Raw genomic sequence first — 27,181 nt, forward strand, 5'->3', positions numbered from 1 at the left:
CTTGCCCCAGCTGTCGTGCAGCCAGTTGTGTCAGTTTTAGATGGCCAGCCAGGGGTGGCATAATACATGCTTCAGCCCCTGGTAGGCCCTGGGTACACCTAGGCCCTGGGTACAGGGACTGATAAGGTGGCCCAGTACCAATTGGTAAATGCACCTAAAGTACATTGTTGTCAATTTAGAGAGAGAACAGCTAGGCTGTGGGTCTGATTAGCAGGCCCACAGCCAGGGAAAGTCGTAAACCAGTGAAGCAAAAAGCAAAAATCGGGGGTGACCATAGGATTGCAGACCCCACTCTCCTACAGTGCACAGCCAAGGTTGTGGATCCACGCTCTGCCCCTCTTTCTGAGATTCTCCTCTTTCTTCTTTCTCTTGCCCAGCAGGGCTCTGCTCTGGGCACTATCAAGAGCTACCTCTCTGCCATTTCCACCTTCTTAAGGCTACCTGATCAGTCCTCTTTGTTCAAGTCCCCGGTTGTCAATAGGTTTTTGAAGGGCATCACTCATATGTTTCCTCCAGTTCCTTTCGTGATGCCTCAGTGGGACTTGAACCTTGTTCTAACTTTTCTGATATGCGCTCCCTTTGAGCCGCTTAATAACTGTCCTCTTCGCCTTCTTAGTCTGAAGACTGCTTTCCTGGTTGCCATCACCTCTGCCTGGAGAGTGAGTGAGCTCCAGGCCCTTTCTTCTAAGCCTCCTTTCCTTTCAGTCCATCCGGACAAAGTTGTGTTGCGGACGCGACCCTCTTTCCTGCCCAAGGTAGTCACAGCTTTCCACATCGGGCAGTCAATCACTTTGCCCACCTTCTTTACGCCTCCGCATCCCTCGAAAGAGGAAGGGAGGCTCCACCGTCTGGACCCAAAACGTGCGCTCTCATTCTAGCTGGATCGCACATGCCAGTTCCGGGTGGATGACCATCTCTTTGTTGGTTACGTGGGCGCTAAGAAGGGATGGGCGGTGCACATACGAACCATTTCTCAATGAGTCGTCTTGTACATCAAGGCTTGTTACTCTTTGGCTCGGAAGGAGCCTCCTGTGGGGCTTCGTGCCCATTCCACATGGGCCACGGTGGCTACTACTGCCCTGGGCCAGGGAGTCCCCTTGCAGGACATCTGTCCGGCTCTACGTGGGCCTCACTGTGCACGTCCGCAAGACGCTACTGCCTGGACCGCCAAGTCCGGAGAGATGGCTTTTTCGGCCGTTCCGTTCTCCAGGACTTTCTGGTGTGATCATTGGTTCGCAGACCCACCACCGGGTTGGTATTGCTGGGGTATCTATTCTAAGGTAAAGAATCTAATACCAACCTGTTTCTTTCAGATGCACAAGTTACTTACCTTCGGTAACGATATATCTGTAAGAAACAGTAGTTAGTATTAGATTCCTTACCGCCCCACCCATCCTACCCGTTCTGCGAACCGATATCTATGGTTAAGGTCATCCCCTTTAAGGGCACTAGCTTTTATGGCACCAGTGTTGGTTTTTATCATGGCTCTGTGTTTTCTGGCGCGGAAAAGCTGTGTATAAGAACTGACCTCAGCGCACGAGGGCGGCGTTTAAGTACTCCGGCGACATCATCCCGGCGCTAACGACGCCGACGACGGACGCAGAGCCGCAGACGACGCCTACTGATGCGCGAGGGTACTGCTATTCAAAAGTTTCCGGATCCTGTCTGACGCCTGGGGGTATTCTAAGGTAAGTAATCTAATACTAACTACAGTTTCTTAAAGATATATCGTTACCGAAGGTAAGTAACTTGTGCGTTACTCCTAGTCGAAAAAGGAGCCTCCGGTAGGACTGAGCACCTATTCCACCAGGGCAACGGCAGCCACTATTGCTTTGGGACGTGGGGTCCCCCTCGGTGGGATCTGCCAAGCAGCCGCTTGGGCATCTCTGCACACGTTCACTAAACATTACTGCCTGGATAGTCCAGTCCTGAGAAACGGCTTCTTTGGACGTTCAGTTCTCCAGGACTTTCTGGTGTGAGCTTAGTTCACAGACCCACCTCCGGGGTTTGTATTGCTGGGATATCTATTCTAAGGTAAGGGACCTATAACGAATAGTCTCTTTCAGATTAACAAGTTATTTACCTTCGGTAACAATATATTTGTAAGAGACCTATATTAGTTATAGATTTCTTACCGCCCCACCCACCTCCTCGTTCTGCGAACTGATTTCTAGAGCAAGGAACTCCCTTTCAGGGCCCTAGTTTTGTGCACCAGTGGTCAGTGTCTTGTATGGCTCTGCGCTTCTGGCGTGGAATGTCATGTAAAAGAACTGACGTCAGCGCGCAGGGACGGCGTCTTAAGTAGATACCGCTACATCATCCCAGCGATGCTGCCAAAGAACGCTGAGTCGACCGAGCCACCTACCAATGCACAGGGGTACTGCTAAGGGGACAAATTCTCCGGATCCAGCATGACGCCGGGGGTTCTTCTAAGGTAAGGAATCTATAACTAATATATGTCTCTTACAGATATATCATTACCGAAGGTAAGTAACTTGTTCTTTAAGGATGTAACAGTCTGAACTATTGTTCTGAAAGAGGCTTAAAACCTGGTTATTATGCTCTGTTTTAGTATAGGCCCTTAACTTCTCTTCTGTGTCCATTAAATAGAACTGACATTCAGGTGGTGGTCTCTTCCTTTCTGGTCTTCTTTCTGAGTACTGGGACATGCCATCAGTCATTGCCATGCTTTATAAATATACTTATTATAATTAATCTGCAGTTAGAGTCTCTACCAGATAAGGGCTTGGACAGAGTCTAGAAAGATACTGACATCCGCACACAGGAGTGACATTTATATGTGGCTCCATTTTGGGACAGAACAAAGTGGGAACAGTACAGCATGAGGAATCTGTGGATAAGATAGAGTACACACCCGAAAGAAGGTAAGGAACTTGTCCTTTTTGAACTTTCCAGTATCTGACATTCTAGTCATATTTGCCATTGGTTTTAGTTATTACTTCCAACCCTTCTTTTCTCACCCACTGCTTTAATGTATCGCACTATAACATGGATTTTCAGGCTCGTTGGTGAGTTAGTTGGATTTAAAACAAAAGTGTTGAGCATAACTTTTTTTTTATTATGGTACTATAAAATCTTAAGGTTGGTAGTTAAAACCATGTTTTTCTAAACCTCTCTATGTCTCCTCATAGAATATCGGTTGAAGAAAGAAGAAGAAATAAATCATATTAAACAGGCATATGAAAAAAGTATAAATACTGAAAGAACCCTGAAAACACAGGTACCTACTCTTTTTACTTATGTATATATATTCCTCTGTTAAAAAGTGAATGTGTTTTTTTATTGTAGGCTGGTAGCTGGTGCACACGGTAGAAATTAGTGAATAAAGTGATAAATTCAGTTGCTGTTTATGACATAAATACCAGAGATAAAATGTTAGTGGGAACATGTATGTCGTAGGCCACTATTGTGAGAAGTTGGCCTGATATATGATGCTCACTAGTTCTAGTGATCACCTTGTATCAGTCCAAACAACCCTTATGGTGATTGGTTGTAAGTCAACCTTATAGACCAGCTATCCTAATGGTAGCATGGACAAAGCAGTCTTAGGCTAAACTCTTTTGGCATGTGAAGCCAGCTGTTTTACCACAATATAACCCCTTGAATACCAGATGAAAGGACACCACACAGGTTGTTATGAAAATAAACAGTATATTTATTAATAACAACACCTCTGAACTCTTTGAGGTCAGAGGGCTAAGCACATGACAATCTCTTACGAAAAATACGACAAGTTGCACAAAATTACAATGGTGCCCTAGGGGCACGACAAACCATATACTAAGTAAGTGGAATGTGAAAGTCGATAAAAGGAATGGAGCTGTCCAGAGGCTGTAGGATCGATGGGACCACGCTACACTAACTCTAGGTAAGTAATAGGAGGCCCATGGAACGCGTGTGCAGAGTGTGAACTCACACGCGAGATGCGTAACCACGTCTATGGACAGTACAGTTCAAGTTAAAGGTGAGTACGGACAATCCTGACTAGGTAGGACTAAAACGACTGTGGAACTGGACACTAGGACAGTTAAACTACCCTTGAGCACCGAAATGCTCTCGTTACCTCACCCACGGGCTGCGGGTGCATAGGTGCCAAAGTGTGTCGGGTTCTCGCGTTGAAGTCAATGGAGCCTGAAAGAAAAGATGCTGCAGGCGACCAGGAGGAAGATGTCCGGTGCGATCCAAGGGTGGATCGGTGAAGAAGAGGACCTGGAAGCAGAGGGGACAGTGTTCAAAGTCACTAGCCAGTGACCGGTGTGGAACCAGGTGCTGTTGTCGTGATCTGGTGAAGAGTGGACGCTTGACTCTGCAGCCACGTGGACCAGGAGGTGTCTTCGACGACCAGGATGGAGGCACGAGCTGTCCCACGCAGGCTCTCGCTGTCGGCGGTGTCTGATCTGGAATTGGTGTCAACAGGCCTTGGCAAAGGCAACCCACGCGGTGAGTGGAAAAGACGTCTGGTGCGGACTAGGAGAGTCCGGGGTGCCCCTCTTTTGGAAGGGAGCAAGGGCCAGTCTGGAGCAACTAGACCAGCAGCAAAGATTCAAAGGTTCGTCGTCTAGGAGGCCACTAGCCAGCCGGCAAGTGATTAACGCGTCGAGCAGCAAACAAGCAGAAGCGTCCCACGCAGATCTCGTGGATGCTGGAGGGCTGATCTTTGGTGCAGGGGCTGCTCGGGGCTGGGGCTTCTCAGTCCCCAAAGCACTTGGTCGAGTTTACCTCGGGAGTCGTGCTGAAAGCGAAGGGCTGGTTCTTTCAAGATGGCCGGTCCAACGTGTCTCGTCGCACCCACGGATCTCAGCTGTGCTGCAGATGTAGGTTAAGGTCGGAGAGGTCTGGGAATCCGGGTCTCGTCGGGCTCTGAAGTCTGGATCCTCGAGAGAAGACGACAAAGTGAAGCCGCTGGACGCTTGATGGTGCCTGCAGTAGCAGGGTGGACACTCCTTGCCCACAAGGGAGATTTTCTTCAGTCTTCTGGGGAGCAGAACGTCGAAGTCCAGAGTTTCTTCTTGTAGAGTAGTTTAGGATTAATCTAACTTGGAATGGGACCAGCTCCTACCTTTATCCTGCTAAAGGGGGCTGCACTACTGACTAGGTCCCTCCCCTGGGTGGGACCAGGAAGGGGGGTGGTTACACCCCTTATCCTTTGTCCGGTTTCCCGCCAGAGCTGGGGCTGGAGTGCCCCAGCCACTGGTTTGAACCAGTGTATGCACAGGGCACCTTGTGCGCCCCAGGCATGTCTCATTCCTTTCAGGCCTATTCTACCCAACACACAAAATCCTGTCTGGGGTGGTGCTAGCACCTCCCAAGGCAGGAAACCCTTTGTCCAAGCCTCCCTCGCTGGAAGGACTCCCAGCAGCAGGAGGTCAGACTTGTGTCTGTGGTGGCAGCATCCATTTTGTAATGCCAAGGCTCGAGTTAACTTTAACCGGGGTTCACAGTTACATACATGTCGTGTCTCTCTAGAAGGGTGGAATGCTACCCCCGTCGCCAGAATTGGCGAGGGGGTAGTATTCCAAATCGTATGACACCTTACTCTACATGTTTTGATAATGTTATACCAGAGTTAGCATTTAACCCCGAGGTTGATAATGCACTTAAGAGTATATGGTATAGCTTTATCATGGAACAGCTATTAGGACTTGGTTCCGCAAGCTGCAAACGGGCTCAGCTCATGCCAGAGCACCATCTCACATAATTCCAAGCATTCTGCCTTCAGGATTGATAAGGCCTGCCATAGGAGTGACTGATAGGAATATATGTGTCCATTTTAGGGTTAGATATAGGTATACTATATCTACAGCAAAGGGTGATTACACCACCTTGCCCCAGCTGTCATGCAGCCAGTTGTCAGTTTTAGATGGCCAGCCAGGGGTGGCATAATACATGCTTCAGCCCCTGGTAGGCCCTGGGTACACCTATGCCCTGAATACCTAAGGTACACTGTACAGGGACTGATAAGGTGGTCCAGTACCAATTAGATATGTACCTAAGGTACATGGAATCCATTTTAACAGAGAGAGCAGGAAGCCTGGGGTCCTGAATAGCAGGATCCCAGGCCAACTAAGTCAAAAAAACAGCAAAACACTAGGCAGAAAGTTGGGGGTAACCATAGTCAGATATTTACCTTCCTACAACTATAGTAACCTAAATAAACTCAGCAACATTTATTGATAATCCTAAAACACGATTATTTCAGATTTTTATTATAAGCCTCGTCCTTTATTCTAAAGTTCATTCATGTCCTAGCGGGAGTAGTTTAAAAACATAAGTTGCAAATTGCTGATGAGGAAATTGACATTAAAACATAAAATGGTTTTAAAAGCCCAAGGAGGTTGGTAATTTAAAAGTCCATAACTTGCAATGTGTTAGTGGCCTGCACTGATATATAGCAAAATAGCAAAAGCCATAATACCCTTTGTTAGAAATCCATGTTGGTATAGAAGAAAATTGGGAGGCTTGCAACCTTTGTACAAACATGGCTAAAGAACATTGACAAAAGAAGGACTTACGGAGGTCTATGGTTATGACTTCTTAAAGGGCTGAAATCAGATTGACTTCAACAATAACTTGAGCTGTTGGAAGCAGTAAAGGCAAAAGACTCAAATACTTTTTTGAATTTTGGAAACTCATTGCATAGGGATGCAAAAAAGCAATCTCTAATCATGAGCCGTATAAGTGCAGGATGTGAGAAGTTGGCCTGATATGCAGTGCTCACTATTCTAGTGATCACTATGTATCAGTCCAAACAACCCTTATTGATGATTGGTTGTAAGTCAACCTTATAGACCAGCTATCCTAGTAGCATGGATACGAGCAGTCTAAGGCTAAGACTCTAGAGGGCGTGTTAAGCCAGCTGTTTTACCATCACATTACCCCTTGAACACCAAGTGAAAGGACACCACACAAGTTGTTATGAAAATAAACAGATATTTATTTATAACAAGACTACCCTGAACTCTTTATGAGTCAGGGAGCTAAGCACACAACAAAACTCTTACGAAAATACTTTAAGTCGCACAATATACACAAATGCCCTAGGGGCACGAAAAACCATATACACAGTAAGTGGAATGCGAACTTGCTAGCAGGTAAGTAATACTTTTCTAGACTCAGGAATCGCTAGGCCTACAATTCTAAACACTGGGATTAGATGCAGGAGGCCTGTGGACGTCGTGTGCAGAGTGGGAACTCTCACGCGTAAGGCGGGAAAAAGTCTATGGAGGCTAGCAGTTGCAAAGTTACCGTTCTTGGGCGAACCCGACTAGGTGGGTCGAAAACAAGAGTGGATCCGAACACTTAGGGTGTTGGACTATGCTGGAGCACCGAAGTACTCAGGTTACCTAGCCCAGGGGCTGCGGCTGCATAGGGTTGAAGTTGCGTCGGAAACCCTCGTTGAAGATCCAGGAGCCTGAAGAAAGAGTTGCTGGCAGGCGGCCAGTGAAGAAAGTTCGGGGTGATCCAAGCCTGGATCAGGGAAGAAGAAACCTGTAAGCAGAGGGGACCAAGTTCTGAATCACTAGCCAGTGATTTGAGTGGGCACCAGGATGGCACCGGACGAAGTCACCTCAGCCAGGTGAGTGGGCGCTGCTGGGCTCTGCAGTCTCTCGGACCAGGAGGCGTTGTCGGCGACCAGGATGGAGGTGCGAGCTGTCCCACGAAGGTTCTTGCTGTCGACGTCGCTGGACCCAGGATTGGGCAACAAGTCTTGGCAAATGCAAGGCCCACGCGGTGGACCTAAAATGGCGTCTTGAGTGGACCAGGAGGGTCCAGGGTGCTCCTCTTTTGGAGGGGAGCAAGGGCTAGTCTGGAGCAACCAGACCAGCAGTGTTTGTCGTCGTGGAGCGTCGTGAGGGGGCCACTAGCCAACGGGCAAGTGACCTGGACAACGCGGTTGGCAGCAAAGAGCAGAAGGGCCCCACGCAGATCTCGTGGATGCAGGGGGGCTGAACTTCGGTGCTGGAGCTGCTCAGGGTCGGGGCTTCTCTTACCCCAAAGCACTCGGTCGAGGGTCACTCGGTGGTCGTGCTGGACAAGCGTCGTCCAGTTCTGAAGATGGCCGGTCCCTCGAGGTCTCGTCACACCCACGGATCACAGCTGGGCTGATGGTGTAGGTTGAGGTCAGAGGTGCCAGGGAAGCCGGTTCTCGTCGTGCTGGAGCAGTCTTGATCCGAAGGAGAGACTGGCAACAAACCGCGATGCTTGGTTGGTGCCTGCTGCTGCAGGGTGACTACTCCTTAGTCACAAGGGAGAATCTTGGGAAGAAGTCTTGAGTTCCTTTCGTGGAAAGTAGTTTCAGGATTCAAAGATGATCTGATTTGGAAGGGGGCCAGTTCCTACCTTTATCCTGCAAAAAGGGGCTGGCACGCGACTAAGTCCTGCCCTATGGGTGGGACTAGGAGGGGGGTGGTTACACCCCTCTCCTTTGGCGGGCTTTCCCCAGATCAGGGGCTGGAGTTCCCCTGGAACTGGTTCCAGCCGGCCTATGCACAGTGAGCACCGGGGTGCCACTTGCAGTCACCTTCCTCTAAAGCCCTGCCTACCTAGAATACACAAAATCCTGTCTGGGACGGTGCTGGCACCGCCCCTGGCAGGAAACCCTTTGTCCTTGCCTCCTGGGCTGGGAGGACTCCCAGCAGCAGGAGGGCAGACTTGTGTCTCGGTGGCAGCATCCATTTTGTGGAGCTAAGGCTCTGTCTAACTTTAACCGGGGTTACAGGTTACATACATGTCGTGTCCCTCTAGAAGGGTGGAATGCTAACCCCGTCGCCAGAATTGGCGAGGGGTTAGTATTCCAATTCGTATGACACCTTGCTCGACATGTTTTGATAAAGCGATACCAGAGTTGGCATATAACCGCGAGGATTATAATGCACTTAAGAGTATATGGTATGCGATATCATGGAAACGGCTAAGGGATGGATCCCGAAAGCCGCAGACAGGCTCAGCTCATGCCAGAGCACTATCTCCCACGATTCCAAGCACTCTGCCTTCAGGATTGTCAAGGACTGCCATAGGAGTGACTGATAGGAGATCTGTGTGTCCATTTTAGGGTTAGATATAGGTATACTATTTCTCCAGTATTAGGGGTGTCTTTCATAGATTCACATGCTTGAATATTCCCCGTCGTCGAAGTGGGAGTCCCACGGTATATAAAAAATAGCAATAATGCTAATATAACATAAATGATAATATCATATAATAATAAAATAGAGATAATACACTGTAAAAACCTCTACAATGGTAACTTCCATAGGAAGACAGTATAAGAGAAAAAACTCATTTGTAACATATCAGTGTCATTATGTTGGTCCAAACTGCAGCCAATCAGGCTCACGCACCCTCTAGAACCTTCTCCTCAGAAGCTCAAGCCCTCAGATTTTCTACCGCACGTCGTGTGAAGGGAGTCTCCCTGAGCTCTGCTCAGTTTTCTTCAAAGTTTGTCTCTTCAAATTATTTTCCAAGAATGTCGAGTAAGAAGTCCTTGTTTAGAGCTTGCTCTTCATGTGGGAAACTACGTTTGTTTGAGAAGGACCCCCACCAAAAGTGTATTTACTGCCTGTACCCTGACCACAAGGTGGATGAATGTAAAATCTGTAGAGCTCTTCCTTCTAAGACTCTCAGAGACAGGGAAGGTCGCCTTCTTATATGGTTGAAGCGCCTCCAAGATAAAGAAGATGTTCTGTCAGACGCAGTAAGTCTTCAGTCAGGCTGTTCCACTGTTCCTTCCAAGCGTGGGAGTGTTCAAGACTTGCCTTCTCCTTTTCTTCAGAAAAAGAAAAAGCTGGCTTTGCCTGTGGCACAATCTTCAAATTCTATGCCTTCTGTGTCAACGCCCACGAGACCTGGCTCTCAGGCGTCTTGTCCAGGCTCTATCAGTATTCTGACAGTCCTGACTCCCAGGTCGTCGACGGGCTCGTCGACGACCGTTCCGTCCACAAGATTGGCTTTGCTGTCTTCGTCGACGACCTCTGTGACGACGACGTCTGCTTCCTCGTCGTCGACGACGGTGATGTCGACATCCTCGACGTCGACGAGAACTCCTACGATCCCGTCGACGATCCCTATTGTCTCGTCGGCGACGAAGTTGCCGTCGACGAAGAAAACCTCTTCGACGTCGAAGAATTCCTCGTCGACGAAGGTCCCGTCGACGTCAGCCTCTCCGTCGACCACCTCGTCGACGTCGGCATCGTCGACGAAGAAGGCAACGATGGTTCCGACGACGAGAGCCCCGTCGACGTCGAGTGCTCCGTCGACCAGCTCCATGACGACGTCGTCGTCGTCGAAGAAGGCGACGCCGGTTCCGTCGACGAAGGTACCGTCGACGAAGGTACCGTCGACGAAGGTACCGTCGACGACGATACCGTCGACGAAGATACCGTCGACGAAGACACCGTCGACGAGGCTTCCGTCTCCTCAGATTCCAGCAAAGACGGCTCCGTCGACGCACGTTCCGTCGACGACGATACCGTCGACGACGAATCCCTCAGTGGGCCCTACCTCGTCGACGATGGCGATTTCTTCAGCGGCATGTTCAGGATCCTCGTCAGGATCGGGTTCTTTTGCCACCATGCCTCTGGTACCACTGCCTTCCTTGACCTCTGGCAGGGATTCTTCTATGCAGCTGCCGCCTCCTGATCTCCAATTACCCTCGCCTTTGATGGCAACTGATCACGAGACTGGATCTATGGGGGAAGATGATGACGATGAAGCTCACAGTCCATCAGAATTGATTATAAAATGTCAAGACTCCAGTTCTGACCAGGAGGACGTGGAGGAAGTGGTCCAACCGGATGACCAATTTGTCCAGTTGCCTATGGCATCTTTTCCAGTTTATTTGTTTTCAAACCTCCAGCATATGCTGGATGACTACAACAGAAGGTTTCCGCCTACCCCTCAGGGTACTCCAAGCCACGCTCCTGCGGAGGACTCCGGCCCTGCCACCCATCCACAGTCTTTGGAGCAGCCTGTTTTGACAGAGCTTCCCCGCCCTCACCCCCCTCTTCTTCCGCAACCTGGTGCGCATGGGGTGGATGAGTCGGACAGTGAAGAAGGGGAATTACACCAGGATACTGACGATGATCAGGATCCAGATATGGCGGATTACGACGACTATCGGATACAGACACCTTCTCCGCAACAGCCAGAGGCGGGTGATGCGCCTACCATTGATACAGCAAGCTTCCATGTGCTGATGAATAAAGCGGCGGACCGCTTTAAATTGCCGAGAGAACAACGGCAAGAAGATTGCTTTCTCTACGATTTCAAAAACAAACCATACAAACAAATTCACACCATACCAATCATAGAATTTGTATGGAAAGAAGGGATAAGAATTATGCATTCTCCTAACTCCTTGCCGGCACAAGTCCCTCGCCTGGAAAAGAAGTACAAGGCTCCTGCGGGTTCACCTGCTTGTTTGCTGTCGCATCCCAAACCGGACTCGGTTGTCACACAGGCGGCACAGCGACGATCCCGTAATCCGGCGACTCCTCTCACTACTCCACCTGATAGAGAGGGTCGACGTTTGGACGCCATTGGGAAGAAATTTTCCACCATGTCCTCTACATCGGTACGCGCTGCAAATGCGTTGGCCATTCTAGGTCGCTTCGACAGGCAAATGTGGTCGGACATTTCCGCATTCGTTTCTCTAATTCCAGAAGCGTCCAGAGCGGAAGCCCAGCAAGTTCTCCAGGATGGCATGAGGGCGTCAGAGGAAATGATTGACTGCGCGATTGATGTGGCGAGTACGGGATTTCGCATCCTCGCCAGTGCTGCGGCTCTCCGCCGCCAGGGCTGGCTTAAATCCACTTCTTTCCGGCAAGAAGTCCAGTCGAAGATACTCGACATGCCCTATGACGGTGAATCTATTTTTGGCGCTCACATTGACGAGGCGCTTGAGTCAATTAAAAAGGACACCGATACAGCAAAATCGCTAGTCTCCTTACAATTTAAGAAGCAGCCCTTTCGTGGCGCCCGTGGAAGAGGTTCGTCTTCCACGAATTTTCGAGGAGGACACACTCAGTACCGCCAATTCAACCAAGGCAATCAACGTTACTCCTCTCAGCAGTCTACTCGCCAAAATCAGTCACGACCCTATAAAGGAAAACCTACTTATAGGGGTGCCAACAACAAACGCCAGTGACTCTCATGTCACACAAGGAGTTGGAGGGAGAATCTCGCAGTTTTATTCCCAATGGTCTCTGATAACATCGGACCAATGGGTATTGGACATTGTTCGCAAGGGTCATGCCTTGGAGTTCACAGAGATTCCTCCTCATTCTCCGCCATCAGGCCCGCCACCTCCCCATTTTCTAGAATTGCAACATCAAGTTCGTCTTCTCATACTAAAAGGTGCAGTCGAAGTGGTTCCTATATCACAACAAGGGACAGGTTTCTACTCACGTTTTTTCCTCATTGCCAAGAAGACGGGAGAGTGGCGGCCTATACTGGATTTGAGGGCGCTCAATTTCTTTCTGAAACAGCAGTCTTTCCGCATGCTCACATTGTCAGAAGTCTTGCGGCTTCTCTGCAGCGGAGATTTTCTGTCCACGATAGATCTGCAAGACGCCTATTTTCATGTGCCGATTCTGCAACAACATCGCCAATTTCTGAGGTTCAAGGTGGGCACTGTCCATTACCAATTCAAGGTGCTGCCTTTCGGCCTGCGTTCGGCACCTCGTGTTTTCACGAAGGTCCTGGCCCCAGTCATGGCTTATCTACGTCTTCAAGGAGTGCAGATTTTTCCTTATCTGGACGATTGCCTTCTGAAATCTCCGTCTCCTCTTCAGCTGGCTCACGACACAAGTCTCTGCCTGCGGACTTTCGAGTCACTGGGGTTGACCATCAACGTGGACAAGTCACACTTAACACCATCACAAAGAAGGAACTTCCTGGGTGCCATTCTCGACACGGAATTATCAAAAGCCTTCGTTTCCCAAGAACGACAGGTGAAAATAGTACGTCTGGTCACCCTCATCCGTTCAAAACAGTCAGTTTCTGTGCGCATGTTGAAGTCCTTTCTGGGGATGGCGTCGTCCTGCATCGCTCTGCTTCCGAACTGCAGGCTCCGCACTCGCCCTATTCAGGAGGAACTAGACCTGCAATGGCGCCAAGTGTCAGGATCCTTCAACGATCTAGTGAGAGTCTCGTCTCGCATGAAAGACAGTCTCCTTTGGTGGAGAGAACCATCCAACCTAAACGTAGGAGTTTCCTTTCTGGCCCTTCCTCCGGATCTAACGCTGACCACAGATGCATCCATGGAGGGTTGGGGAGCTCATCTCCTAGACCTTTCAATCAAAGGGAAGTGGACACCGTCACAACGAACATGGCATATCAACAGATTGGAGCTGCTGGCGATCTTCCTTGCTCTCAGATCTTTTCTGCCAGTAGTGCAAGGGGAGTCCGTGCTGGTTCAAACGGACAACACAACCAGCATGCACTACATGAACAAACAGGGCGGCACAAGATCTCAGCCCTTGTCTCGGCTAGCTCAGAAGATCTGGAACTGGGCTCTTCATCATCGAATCTCCCTGACGGCGGTCCATCTGCCGGGGGTTTCAAACATCCTAGCGGATTCGTTGAGCAGGTCCACATCGTCTACCCACGAGTGGGAGCTTCATCAACAAACTCTGGACATGGTGTTCCGCCGTTGGGGTCGTCCCCTGATGGACCTTTTTGCCACTCCACTGAATCGGAAGTGCCCCGCCTTTGCGAGCTGGCATCCTCATCCGGGGTCCAGCGGCAACGCCCTTCTCATGGACTGGAGCGGCCTGTTCGCCTATGCGTTTCCTCCCATACCATTGGTGCCGAGGACGTTGTGGAAGATGCGCAGGCAACCCTGCCACTTGATACTGATTGCACCTCGTTGGCCCAGACAGGCTTGGTTCTCGGAACTTCTTCTGTTGTCCCAATGCACGCCCATTCGTCTGCATCCACGTCCAGATCTTCTGTCCATGGACGAGGGCCAAGTCTGCCATCCAGACCCGACCACTCTTCAGTTATGGGCATGGAACCTGAATTCCTCGAATTCGCGAATTTAGAGATGCCCCAGGAATGCAGAGAGATTCTGGCTTCTGCTAGAGCTTCCTCAACTGTTCAAACGTACAAACTAAAGTGGAAACGGTTTTGCCATTGGTGCGCAGAAGCAAATGTCCACCCACTCACTTCTGCCCCAGAACAGCTGTTGCCCTTCTTTCTAAGCCTTGCTCAGTCTGGCCTCTCTCATGCCACCTTGAGGGTCTTTCTGGCAGCTATTTCACGTTTCAGGCATGATGGCTCAACCTCTCTCTGCTCATCCAGAATTATCAGACAATTCTTTAAAGGTCTTTTCAGGAAGTTTCCTCCTATCAGACGCCCGCCTCCGGCATGGCAGCTCAACGTGGTATTGTCACAGCTCATGAAGCCTCCTTTTGAGCCAATCCACAGAGCAGACAACAAGTTTCTTACCTGGAAGGTCGTTTTGCTTTTGGCCCTAACGTCTTCTCGCCGTGTCAGCGATCTTCATGCTTTCACAATCAAGCCTCCTTATTTGCAATTCAAACCAGATGGGGTGTCTCTTCGGACCAATCCCTCTTTTTTGCCAAAAGTGCCTACAGATTTCCATCTGAACGAACCTGTCTTCTTGAAGACTTTCTTTCCGAATCCACAGTCACCGGCAGAACAACGCCTTCATTCCTTAGACATCAGCCGTTGTCTAAAGTTTTACATTTCAAGAACTGCCCCCTTCCGCAAATCAGATCAGCTTTTTGTAGCATATGGGAGAATGCGAAGGGGACATTCAGTGACAAAACAGACACTTGCAAGATGGCTCTCAGCAGCCATATCCTACTGTCACCAACAAGCTGGCAAGCCTTTACAGGGTCCTGTGAAGGCACATTCGACGAGAGCGATGGCGTCCTCCACCGCCTTGTTTGCCGGAGTGCCTCTACACCAGATTTGCCGGGCGGCAACGTGGTCGAATAGGCACACCTTTACCAGACATTACTGTTTGGATTCCATCAACGAGGCGGATACCGCAGTGGGGCAAGCAGTGCTTCGCCATCTCTTTAAATAAGGTGAGCCTCTGTTCCCTCCTCCTTTCTCTTCTGTGATTGCTATATGCTTTTAAGCTATGTGTTTACTTCTTGTGAAGATGCTTGCAATCCCAGTGCTAAGGAGTTACTGCTATCTATTCTATTCAAGCATGTGAATCTATGAAAGACACCCCTAATACTGGAGAAGAACTATTGTTACTTACCTGTAAACAGGTGGTTCTCCAGTATTGGTGTCTTTCATAGATTCACATGCGACCCACCCTTCCTCCCCTCAGAGGCTCTCTTCTCCTCATACGCTATTGTTACTAGTGCTACGAAAATCTGAGGGCTTGAGCTTCTGAGGAGAAGGTTCTAGAGGGTGCGTGAGCCTGATTGGCTGCAGTTTGGACCAACATAATGACACTGATATGTTACAAATGAGTTTTTTCTCTTATACTGTCTTCCTATGGAAGTTACCATTGTAGAGGTTTTTACAGTGTATTATCTCTATTTTATTATTATATGATATTATCATTTATGTTATATTAGCATTATTGCTATTTTTTATATACCGTGGGACTCCCACTTCGACGACGGGGAATATTCAAGCATGTGAATCTATGAAAGACACCAATACTGGAGAACCACCTGTTTACAGGTAAGTAACAATAGTTCATCTAAAGCAAAGGGTGATTACACCACCTTGCCCCAGCTGTCATGCAGCCAGTTGTGTCAGATTTGGATGGCCAGCCAGGGGTGGCATAATACATGCTGCAGCCCCTGGTAGGCCCTGGGTACACCTATGCCCTGGGTACCTAAGGTACACTGTACAGGGACTGATAAGGTGACTCAGTATCCAATTAGATATGTACCTAGGGTACATGTAATCCATTTTACAGAGAGAGCAGTAGGCCTGGGGTCCTGAATAGCAGGGCCCCAGGTCAACTAAGTCAGAAAACCAGCAAAACACCAGGCAAAAAGTTGGGGGCAACCATAGTCCGGGATCTACCTTCCTACACAGGATAGTTGGCATTCATTTTTTTGTTTGAATATATTTTATTAGTTTTTTGGCATTTATAGTCAGTACATAAATATGCGATGAGCAAAAGGAAATAACACACTTATTCTGCATGGTGACATAGCGACAATATAGTACAATGATAGTACGTAACAAGATAATTAATATGCATCACAGTTCTTTCAGTAGAATTGGCGGAATAAATGTACCGGCATGGGAGCCGCAGTGTGCGTGATGTCGCTCTGTACCGATAGCAATGTGGTCTGGGATTTGGAGATGAGATTTGGTGTGGGGCAGCATGTTCTAACAGTTGTGCGCCTTCTCCGGGTCTCTCCCGTCAGTCAGTGTGTGGTGTGTCACCCAATATATTGTGGTATCAGGAGTGTTGTGTGCCAGATGGTTATCGTCAACCAATATAACATATACAGCTGTATAGCAGATGTACCGGCGGTGAAACTACCATGACGCCTTAACGTAATCTCTAGGGGGGTAATGAAATGGGACAAAACGGGGAGAATGAAAAATATCTCCAACATTGAGAGATGATGAGAGGGGAGATAAAAAATAAAAGTAATATTATGAGAAGAATAGGATGAGGTGAAAGGTCTAGTGCGTCGTGAAGAGTGTCAATGCGTGGCTGCGGAGCTAAGTCTCCAAGTCCGTGAATAGGGTAATGGGCGATATGTGTTCCGTGGGGCGCGTGTTTTGCCCAGGGGAGGGGATGGGTGGCCCAGCGGCGTCTGGCTGGCGCCAGGGTGTCAGTGTCAGGAGCGTGGGGGTTTCAGGAGGTTGCCGCATCGTGGCTCTGCAACATTATCTCTCTACGTAGGCATATGTCGTTTCTAGCATTGTATCGAAGACAAGGGGTAATCAAAGTGAGTTTGGGACTATCCGTCACACCCGTTGTCCAGGGGCGGCCCTGAGAGGGTCTGTAGCTAGGTAATTCCCTGGTCTAAACGCATCTGTTGGAAGGATTTTAGGGTATCATCACAGAGTTGTGCAATGGGGAACTTCCTCTGGCCCGCTGTCTCCTCCTGATGTAGTGTGGCGCTTTCCGCTCTTCCCCAGTTAGAAAAGGAGACATACCAGTATTTAGCATGTGGGGGTTCGCTCTTTTTCCAGCGCTTGGTGAGTAGGCGTTCGGCCGTAATGAGTCCCAGAACCTAGCTGGCACTTTATTTAATTTGGTCCTCTTGTACAGCCCCAGGATGCAGGCCTCCCATGTGTGTGGCAGACCGTCGCCAGCGCTCTGCGTCAGTAGAGTTGTTAACGTGTTCCAGTATGTTTGGACAGTGGGACATGTCCAGAGCATGTGTAAAAGGTCCGCTCCAACCAGGGAGCATCTTGGACACCCAGCGGTAGTGATCGAGAAGTATTTGTTGATCTTATCTGGTGACAGGTATGCGCGATGCAGGATATAAAATTGTATAATTTTGAAGCGGGAGTTGCGTGGGATGTTTACAGGGCTGGTCAGCACCATTGCCCATTCTTTGTCCGCCCACTCCTTCCCCCTGTCAGTTGCCCATTTGTCACGTAATTGTTTGGTGGAGTGTTGTGTATGCACCAGGAGGGCCTGCGCTAACCAATGAATTATGTGAGAGCCATTGCCCATGACATGGAGGTATTGCACCAAGTGGTGCATTTGCATCCCCAGGGGTCCGCCAATGTGCGTATTATAGACGGGTGGAGGAGAAATTGTCCGGCCGGTAGGCCTGTGTCTCTAACCAGCTCCTCAAAGGGGAGCAGGACTCCGTCCGCTTAGAGATCTCCCATTGTCTCCACTCCAGCCTCCGCCCATCTTTCCAATATAGCCTCCATTACCACTCCACCCTCCCTGGGGGGTGCCTAGTAGGGAGAGCACTGGGGCGTAGGGTTTCACCTCTCGAGTAAGTTTCAGGCTACGCAGGAAGCATCTGCGAGCCACCGCCACGTGCAGCTGCAATGGGCAGGGGACCCCGGTCAGGGGGTGAAACAATGTGCAGATTTGTGTGTGGGTCCAAGCAGTGGCGTCTGTGGCAGTATCGCCTAGGTTCTTTCCACTCAGCCAGCCCGACACCCACTGCAGCTGTGCTGATAGGTAATATAATTCTAGGTTGGGGACTGCAAGGTCCCCAGCTTCAGTGGGTACATACAGCTTTGTCAGTGCTACGCGTGGTCTCCCAGCATTCCAAATGAGGTTCCGGAGCAGGGTGTCTAATTCGCAAAACACTCGGGTTGGGACATATATTGGAATATTGGCATAATAGTATAATAGCCTTGGTAGGACTATCATCTTCGTCAGCGCCACACGGCTTGGCACATTCAGAGGAAGGGTCTTCCAGAAGGCCATCTGCGCGCGCAGCGAGGAGATGGCTCGCATCAGGTTCCCCTCCAGTATGTCAGATGGAGTCCTGTAAATGTGGATCCCAAGATACTTAAACGTGGTGGGGTACCAGGCGAGTCTCCCAGCATTGATACGGATGTCACACTCTTCTGTATCTGGACTGAAGGAGTACACTCCTGATTTAGCCCAGTTGACTTTTAGTCCAGACATGGCTTCAAAGGTCTAGAATATATCAGATACAGACTGCGGCACACGGGTCAGGTCTCTGGTGTATAAGAGCAGGTCATCTGCATATAACGAGACCGTATGCATGCCGTCCGCCAATGGGATCCCCCACTCCTCCCCCTGCGCTCTCAATAACGCTGCAAGAGGCTCTATGGCCAAGGAAAAGAGTAGCGGGGATAGGTGGCAGCCCTGCCTAGTCCCTCTTCGCACCCTGATTGCGTCGGACAGCAGCTTGCCCATTCGTACACGCTCGGGAGGTTTTTGATATAGCAGGCTAACCATGTCAATGTAATCGTCCCCTAGGTCATATCTCTCTAGTGTTGCCCTGAGGTAGGGCCATTCCACAGAGTCAAATGCCTTCTCGAGGTCCAGCACGAGGCACCCCAATCTCGGCCATTGGCGGGTAGCATATTCCTGTACTCTGAACAGTCTGCGGATATTATAAGAGGTGCTGCGCGAGGGTACGAAACCATGCTGGTCACGGTGAACGAGAGTTGAGACCAGGGGGGCTAATCGTTGAGCCAGGGTGGAGGCAAGTATTTTGTAATCAGTATTTAGTAGGGCCAGCGGCCGGTATGAGCCCATACGAGTGCCATCCCTGCCGGGCTTTAGGATGGATATGAGGTTGGTTTCGTTTAGTGTGGGGGGAGTGAGGAGTCTCTGGTGGCATCCGTGTACACTTTTAGTAGCTCGGGGATCAGGGTATCAGAGCAGGCTTTGAAAAATTCGGCAGGTAGTCCGTCCGGGCCAGGGGATTTGCCATTAGATAGAGCAAAAATGGCAGAGCGCAGCTCCTCGGGCGACAGCGGCGCTCCAAGGTCCCCATGCTGTGCGGCAGGATAGTTGGCATTCATACTTTTCATTTTTGAATGGCATTAATAATCCGCAGCTAGGGGGAGGAGCCAAGATGGCGATCGGGATGGCTGCATAAACGCTTGGCTCCGTGAGCCCTCCCGCCCCGCACATATATCCTGGCGATTAACCTGAGCAGTATTTGCTGATCTAAGTAGGTGAAGGGAAGCATTCACTTACCGTCTACTTCTGAGGCTCCACCGTGCAGTAGACCCGAGGAAATGTCCCCGATTGTTTGGCGGCCTTCGAGGTGCTGAGACCGGGATCTCGAGTGCGGAGAGTGTCCGGCCGTGACTGCAACGCCAGTGGCCTCTGGTTGCGCTGGGAAGCCGGACGGAGAGAACCTGAGAGCTGAGAGCCGGAAGAGATGTTGCCAACCCACTCCCAATAGTGGGCTGCCCTGTGGGAGGTGCGATATAGCTGGGCCGGAGAGAGTCCATGGTGCCCAGTTCCCCTTCGGTGAGATACCCGGCCGTGTTAACAGTCCCCTCCGGGAACCGGTGGGTGCCTCCCGGGGAGCAGCAGGGAGCTTGTTTAGCCTTTTGGTGACTCTCCTTTTTGTTGCCTGCCCCGACTATTGAGATCCCGCTGTGCATCCTGCTGATTCCGGGGGTTGGATCCGATCCTGAGGTGAGGTGGAGGAGAAAGAGACCGTGCCGGCTGAAATGGCGGATGCTGCCTTCCTGCGCGCCCCTCATCCGGGCAGAGAAACCGGTGCACAAGAGAGTCCCGGGGTTTGGCTACGCGAGAAAACACCCACACCCAGAAATGTACTGGCTGCACTAACAACCCTGCAGACTACCCTGATCCGGGAGGCCCGAGAACTGGGGAAGAGGATGGCCGCCATTGTTGACCCGCCATTTTGTAACGGCCTGGATCGCTCTCCAGGAGGCGCCGATGTGTCTGCCTCTGATTCCTTGACATATTCCCCGGCTGAGTCTACGTTCTCGGACATGCGGGTGGCTCTGGTTCTTGGGCTTGCAGAAGATACACCTGTTGCAAATGTGATTGTCTCATCGGGGCCTTTCTCTGATCGGCGGATGGGGGAACTGCATCGATCCACGGTTTGGGCAGCCCCGGCGGGGCTTCGGCGCTTCCCGCATCGTGTGATTCCTTTTCCATGTCAGGCGGGACTGTGTTCGGGCTCGAGACTGTTGGCGGTTTTGCTATTGTCGCGCTTGAACTTCCGCCGTGCATCGTCGGCGAGATTTCGGTGGCTGGGATTCTATGTAACAAAGACACTGCCTGATCCTCCCGGTGCAATCGGACCCTTTGTGCTACCTTGTACCCCGTCTGAGGGATGGTTCAACGTTGGTACTATTGACAGAAGGGGCCAGGGGTGAATTCGCTTGGGACATGGAGGGACTCATAGATGGTTGATGGTGATTTAAGGGGTGCTTAGCGGAGATGTAATTGATTGCGTTGTACGTGATTGCTGTTATTTTTACTCCTTTTACCGTTGCTGTTTAGACGTTTTTTGCACGTGGAGGTGGGAGGGGCCGGAGAACCAGATCGAAGGCCCTTCTCCTGTATTTTTTCTTTTTCTCTTTCTTTTTCTCTTTTTCTTCTCTGTATTTCGGGTCTCTTATTTAGGGCGACAGGCACGCTGCTGGGGGGGTAGGCCGTAGCCTTCTGCAGGGGTGCAGGGTTGGGGGTTGTGGGATGGGTTTGTTATTCTGTTCTCTCTTTGTTTCTATGGCCCTTTGCCCTTTTCCCTTTTCAATGTCGTCGTCTTCCATGTCTCCTATAGTGTGTTTCGCCTCGAGGGGTGGGGCCAGTTCGCCATCATTGCTATGTGCTTATCGCATCTATCCTGACTCTTGTACCCCTTCTCCCGTCATTCGTAATCTATGTACATCATTGGCGTAAGACTTTTTGCTTTTAGTTAGCTGAAATAGGGGCGTGTGCGACTGTGCGACATTGATTTTCACTTTATTTTTCGTTCTTGTAAAATGAACCGTCTCAGATCCCTATTATTGCATGGTAATTTCAATATATGTCATATCCTGGATGCTAATCAGCCTTTGAACTCCGGACCGCTGTATATTTTTTACACTTCGTTACTCTTTACCCGATTTGAATAGCGGCCGGCCGGATTGGTTGTAGGCCCATGTATGTATTTCCGTGCTAAGCAAATAAAGGTTCTTCAAAAAAAAAAATCCGCAGCTAGCAATGTTAGACATTGAACACTTTATTCTTAGGAGCAACCATTGACAGCCATTTCTGCTGTTTAGGTTAGAATAAACAGTCTTGCAATCTACAGGTAAGAAAGCAGTAGATGCCCTGGCCTCAATAAAAAGCCTACATAGTTGTACAAATCAGAACTCATTTGCTATTGCTTTTTATTACTAATCAATATTGTTATGCAAAGGGTTTTTGTTCCACTCCTGTGGCAAGGTGCAGAAACCGTCTATTTTCAAGAAAGGAAGTTTCAGGGACCCTGCCCCAATAGCTGAATTGACAGCAGCCAAAACAATTTTTAGGAGGGATTTTTTTGATGAGAATTGACGCTCCTGCGATGAAACATGTTCCTTACAAATAATGTGCTTTACTATATGCTTATGTGCATTGTGCAAAAGAAAATTGTGTGGAAGGCCATATTAGAAGCACTAGAAGAGTCTGTTAGCCTTTATCCAGTCATCAGCTGTAATGTATCCAAATTATCAGGGTTGTTAATATTATGTCCTTGGTGACCTCTGAAAAAAGATTCTTGAAAAATCAGTTGAGGCTCATGCAAATAACTCTTAAAGTTCTGTTGCATTTTTAACTGAGCTGTAAAAACATTGAGTCAGTGGTGTGACCTTGACCATTGTTTTGTGGGGTGCATATATGAAACAGTAATAGAGAGCGTGGGAACACAAAGTATGTACACTGAGGCTTATTGGCTAAGAACATTTAGTTGTCTCCCCTGTAATGATCTCTGTGGGTGCATACTGATCTCTGAAAATTGCGAACAAGAGCTGATATGAACTTAAAGTGTTGACAAATAGAGAACGGGAATGTCTGACAGTCTTAGTTGTTGTTTAAGTGTGCTGAAATGATTGAGCAGTATTTAGACTAGCTGTAGACTTAGATGTCAAAGAACTTGTTTATAAAGGTTGTCTTAGCATTATGCCATTTGCCACAAATAATCATGGACACACTTGTGAGAAAATGTATTACCCCAGGTGTGATGAAACGGGGATGCCATTTCTAATTCCTCTGCCCAATGTACAGTAACCAAAAGCAAAAACAACAAATAATTGATGGAATGCTGAACAATTCAAACATTCACTCCCAGTCACAAAGATGTGGGTTTAATTCATTGGTTTATGGCTGGGTCCACTTTGGACCCAGCCATATCCAAATCAGTCTTCACAGTGCTCCTCATTGGAACAGTCCAGCCCAAACTACCAAGCCAGATCCTCCCTGGACCGGGTAAAAGCATCCATGGACAGGTTTCGGGGTATCACCCCTCATCAGCGAGGCTTGCTTGAATCCAGTGACACAGTGAGCATAGGACCCACGTTTGGACATACCCTTCCCACTAATGGTGACAAAAGCAAAAAGAACAAAAGATGGATGGAATGCTGAACAATGCAAACATTCACCCCCAGTCACAAAAATCTGTGTTTAATCCATCTTTTCTTTGTTCACCACACCATCCCAGTTTGGACCCAGGCATATGCATATCAGTCTAGACTCTGCTCCTCATGTAAATTGTTCAGCATTCCATCCATCATCCGAAGACCTTGAGGGCACAATATCTCAAGCTCCTAGTGGTTCGATATGCGACTCCGCAACAATCGAGGTCCAGATCGAGAAGAAGTTCTCGGGAGCAGTCTCATAGTCCGAGACCTAGCCTCACTCGAAGTCATCGGGTCCCTAGGCCTGGCTCCATGGTTGATCCTGTGCCTAGGATGTCTCCGCTTCTTGCTGAGTTTTCTGGAGCCGGAGCGAACCCTGCCCCGCTAAGAGAATTCTGTGAGGCCATGCACCACATATTTGGGCAGCCCGTTTATTTATTTATTTATATTGTTTTATATAGCCCTCTGGTGCTCCTTCAGGCTCCAAGGGTTCGATAGAACCCCCTTCTGGTTCCGCTCCGGCAACCCTATCACCAATTGGACCCCTAGTATCTATTCCTGGATCTGTACCGACTCTGGTCTGCCATCTCGACCTCCCCGGCGCCTGTCCTGATGTCGATGCTTCCAGCGCTGCTGACAGCTCTATTCCTATTCTAATCCCAGACTGGAGCCATGCCTTCACGGCTGGAGCCTGAGCCCTGTTCTTATGGGCTAGTACTAGGGGGAAGAATGGGAGGGATAGCTGCACCCTGAGAAATACCATCTTTTTGAAACCTTGGACTGCTGTGAGGATCTGGGTGAAGCCAGTAGACGGGACACTTCTCTGGGTAGTGGCATGCTTCCTCCCCTTACAGTGGCTTTAAAGTAGAGAGTGTCCTTTGGTGAGGTCCTGTACCTCAGCTTCCCCACAGTGGCAGTCAAGACGAATGTCTTGACGGAAGTGTTTTCTGCCAGAGTGTCCCGATAAGAACCACTTCTCCCTTTTAATGAGACACTTACTGATGTCCTGCTTGGTGCTTGGTCCAAGCCCAGCACAGGGGCTCCTGTAAACAGGGCGATTGTCCGCCACTGCTCCTCTTCAGGGTCCCCAAACTTCCTCACACAACACCCCACCTCTGAGAGCTTGGTTTTCCAAGCCTTCACCTACCACGTAAACCTGGTGCATTCCCAACTGCACCACCGGGACAGGAATCCAAGAGACTCGATACTTTAGGGAAGAAAATGTTACTCCAGTATTGGAGCTTTCATAGATTCACATGCTTGATACATGCCCCTTTGTCATGATGGGAGTCCCTGGTACATTAAATAGTAGTAATTGTGATAAAGGAAGACCAATAGGATTAGACTAGAACAGGCTTCAACGTTTATTAACCCATCGTAGTCATTATTAAAAAAGAGACCAGAGTTTTCCTTCAGCCAATCTGCATTGACCGCCCTCTAGAACACCCTGAGAAAAGCCCAGAACCTCAGATTTTCTACCGCACGTTATGCTAGGGAGTGTCCTCTGAGCTCTGCTCAGATTTCTCCAATCTTCAAGAAGATTTTCTGGACTTCAGTTCAAAAGGAAGTGACTTTATTAGTTATATTCTCTCAAACCAGATATATTTCTGTCATTCATATCGGTTGTTTGCCACAAATCTGACTGAATCATGTCAGAAAGGGCTAAAAATGATCTCTTCATAGTGTGCCACTTGTCTGAAAAAGAGACTGTATGTGGAAGACCCTCACCAAGAGTGCATGTATTGCTTATATCCTTCTCATAAGGCCTCAGACTGACAGATATATTGCACCTTTTCTAATAAGACGCTCAGAGACAGTGAGGGAAGACTTCTTGCTTGGCTCCCAAAAATGAAGACCAGGTCTGATCCTGTGTCACTCAGAGCGTGCAGTCTACGTCATCAAAGATTTACCTCAAAAGAGAAAGGGATTCTTAGCACTCACTCAAGGATCCCCACTCAAAATGTGTCAACAAAATCCTTTCAGGATGTCTCCTCTGGGCACAGTAAAGGGTCTTGCAAGAAAGTTCAGCCTTATAAATCTGTATTGAGCCAAAAACTCCACCTCCAGACCTTAAATTGACTTTTAAAACGCCTTCTTCAGAACCATCTACAAGTTCTCTGCCACTCAAGAGGGGGTTGCCATCAACAGCAAGGGGATGTTCCTCAGGGACATCGACATCATTTTCTACAGCCTTGTCAGTGCCGACAAAATATCTGTCGTCTATCCAGGCCCCGATTTCGTCAACTATCCCACTGGCATCGTCAACGAGAATCTCCTCTCTGTCACTAAAATGAGAACGGTCGACAAGATTGTCATCATCGACGAAGACTGTACTGCCAACGATAAAGACACCGTCGTCGAACAGGACACAGTCGTCGACGAGGTCGTCAACGAGGGTACCGTCGACGGTACCAGCGCTAACTGATTCGTCGTCGACGAGTAAGAAAATGCCGCAGGAGGAGTTCACATTGCTGAACCCATGCGGTCATCGTCAACGCAGTCGTCGAAAGCTCCTAGATCACCAACATCAGGACCAAGGGATAAATCACCATTGTCAAGGTCTATCGCCTCACCGAGGCAGACAGATATTACCCCAGAACATACATCACCAAGTAAAATTACACCTCTTTTACCCACTCATCTTCTGGAAGAAGAAGATTCGGAAGAGGATGGCCACTTTGGACCAGCATATAGTCCATCAGAATTCCATGTCACTTATCAGCCAGAGGATGATGAGGACCAGGAGCAAGTCGGATACAGTCAAGTTTACTATGCACAGCCTGAGCCAGGCTGGCAGTACTATCATCAAGAGATGGGGACAGTGCCTTCTGCTTTAACTTTGGATCTTCAGCCAATGCGTGAAGATTACCACCACTGTTTCCCACCTGCAGTTCCGGTTGCTGTCTCCACCTATAGTGGGGTCACCGGTGCAAAGATCCTCTCCTACCAGATTGTCACTCCCAAACACTCTGCAGGCTGTCCCTCTCCAGGAAACAGTTTCTCTCGATGAAGAACGTGAAGGAGGAGAACTTTGCGACACAGGCACAGAATGGGATAATTATTCTATCTCACTGCCTGCTTCACCTTCAACTCCTCCAGTAGACTCTCCACTAGAAGATTTAGGAGGATTTCATAACCTTTTAGAGCAAGCAGCAAAAAGATTTGCTTTACCTCTTCCTTCGAAGCAATCCGACTATTTTCTTTACGATTTTAAAGAACCATATTGAATACCAATTATCGATTATATCTGGGAAGAGGGGATACGGATTATAAAGACTCCAGCATCCATACCTGCAGTGCTTCCACTCAAAAAACAAAAAATACAAAGCTACCGACAGTGCACCAGCGTGCCTTTGGGGACATCCGAAACCAGACTCCGTGATTATGCAGGCAGCTCAACTCCGCTCAAAGAACCCAGTAGCTCCCTTTTCTGCTCCTCCTGATAAAGACTGCAGGCGTCTAGATTACATTGGAAAAAAGTTTTCTTCAATGTCCGCATTGACAGTAAGAGCAGCAAATTTGCTGGCAATTTTAGGGCGCTACTGTGAGAAGTTGGCCTGGTATATGATGATCACTATTCTAGTGAGCACCTTGCACCAGTCCAAACAACCCTTATGATGATGGTTGTAAAGTCAACCTTATAGACCAGCTATCCTAGGGGTAGCATGGACAAAAGCAGTCTTAGGCTAAACTCAAGAGGGCATGTGAAGCCAGCTGTTTAACCATATGCAAACCTTTTAATACCAAATGAAAGGACAGCACACAGGTTATATATTCAAAATATATATGTATTTATTTCTAAATAGATCCCCTTAACTCTTTATGAGCACAGGAGCACAAGCGTATAACAAGGAACTTAATATTACATACAAAAGTTGCACAAATATGGATAGGCCCTGGTGGCCCGTAAAACCATATACTAAAATAGTGGTATAAGAACCACATCACGAACAATGGTAAGGCCTAGGGCCTTGGGAATCGCTGGGGCTACACTGGACTAACAGCAGTTAGGGAGCAGGAGGCCCACAGGATGCGGGTGCAGTGTCTAAATGCACACGCGTGCACCAAAAGAAGTCAATGGGTGCGTAAAGTTAGAAAGTTGCAGATTTGGAAGTCTTCCGACTGGACTAGAACTTAACCACTTAAAACTAGGACACTAGGG

At 48.9% G+C, this 27,181-nt stretch overlaps 1 protein-coding gene across 1 annotated transcript in view; it reads left to right on the forward strand.

Annotated features, from left to right (window-relative positions):
* Nucleotides 1-27,181, forward strand: part of ROCK1 (Rho associated coiled-coil containing protein kinase 1) — a 2,099,493-nt gene that overhangs the window by 1,617,977 nt on the left and 454,335 nt on the right. Inside the window, exon 25 of the mRNA XM_078687444.1 lies at nt 3,153-3,241. Within this exon, the coding sequence (XP_078543570.1) occupies nt 3,153-3,241 (89 nt within the window). The remainder of the gene's footprint in view (nt 1-3,152; nt 3,242-27,181) is intronic.

This window comes from Lissotriton helveticus, chromosome 4_1 (assembly GCF_964261635.1).
Source record: "Lissotriton helveticus chromosome 4_1, aLisHel1.1, whole genome shotgun sequence".
NCBI classification, from domain to species: domain Eukaryota; kingdom Metazoa; phylum Chordata; class Amphibia; order Caudata; family Salamandridae; genus Lissotriton; species Lissotriton helveticus.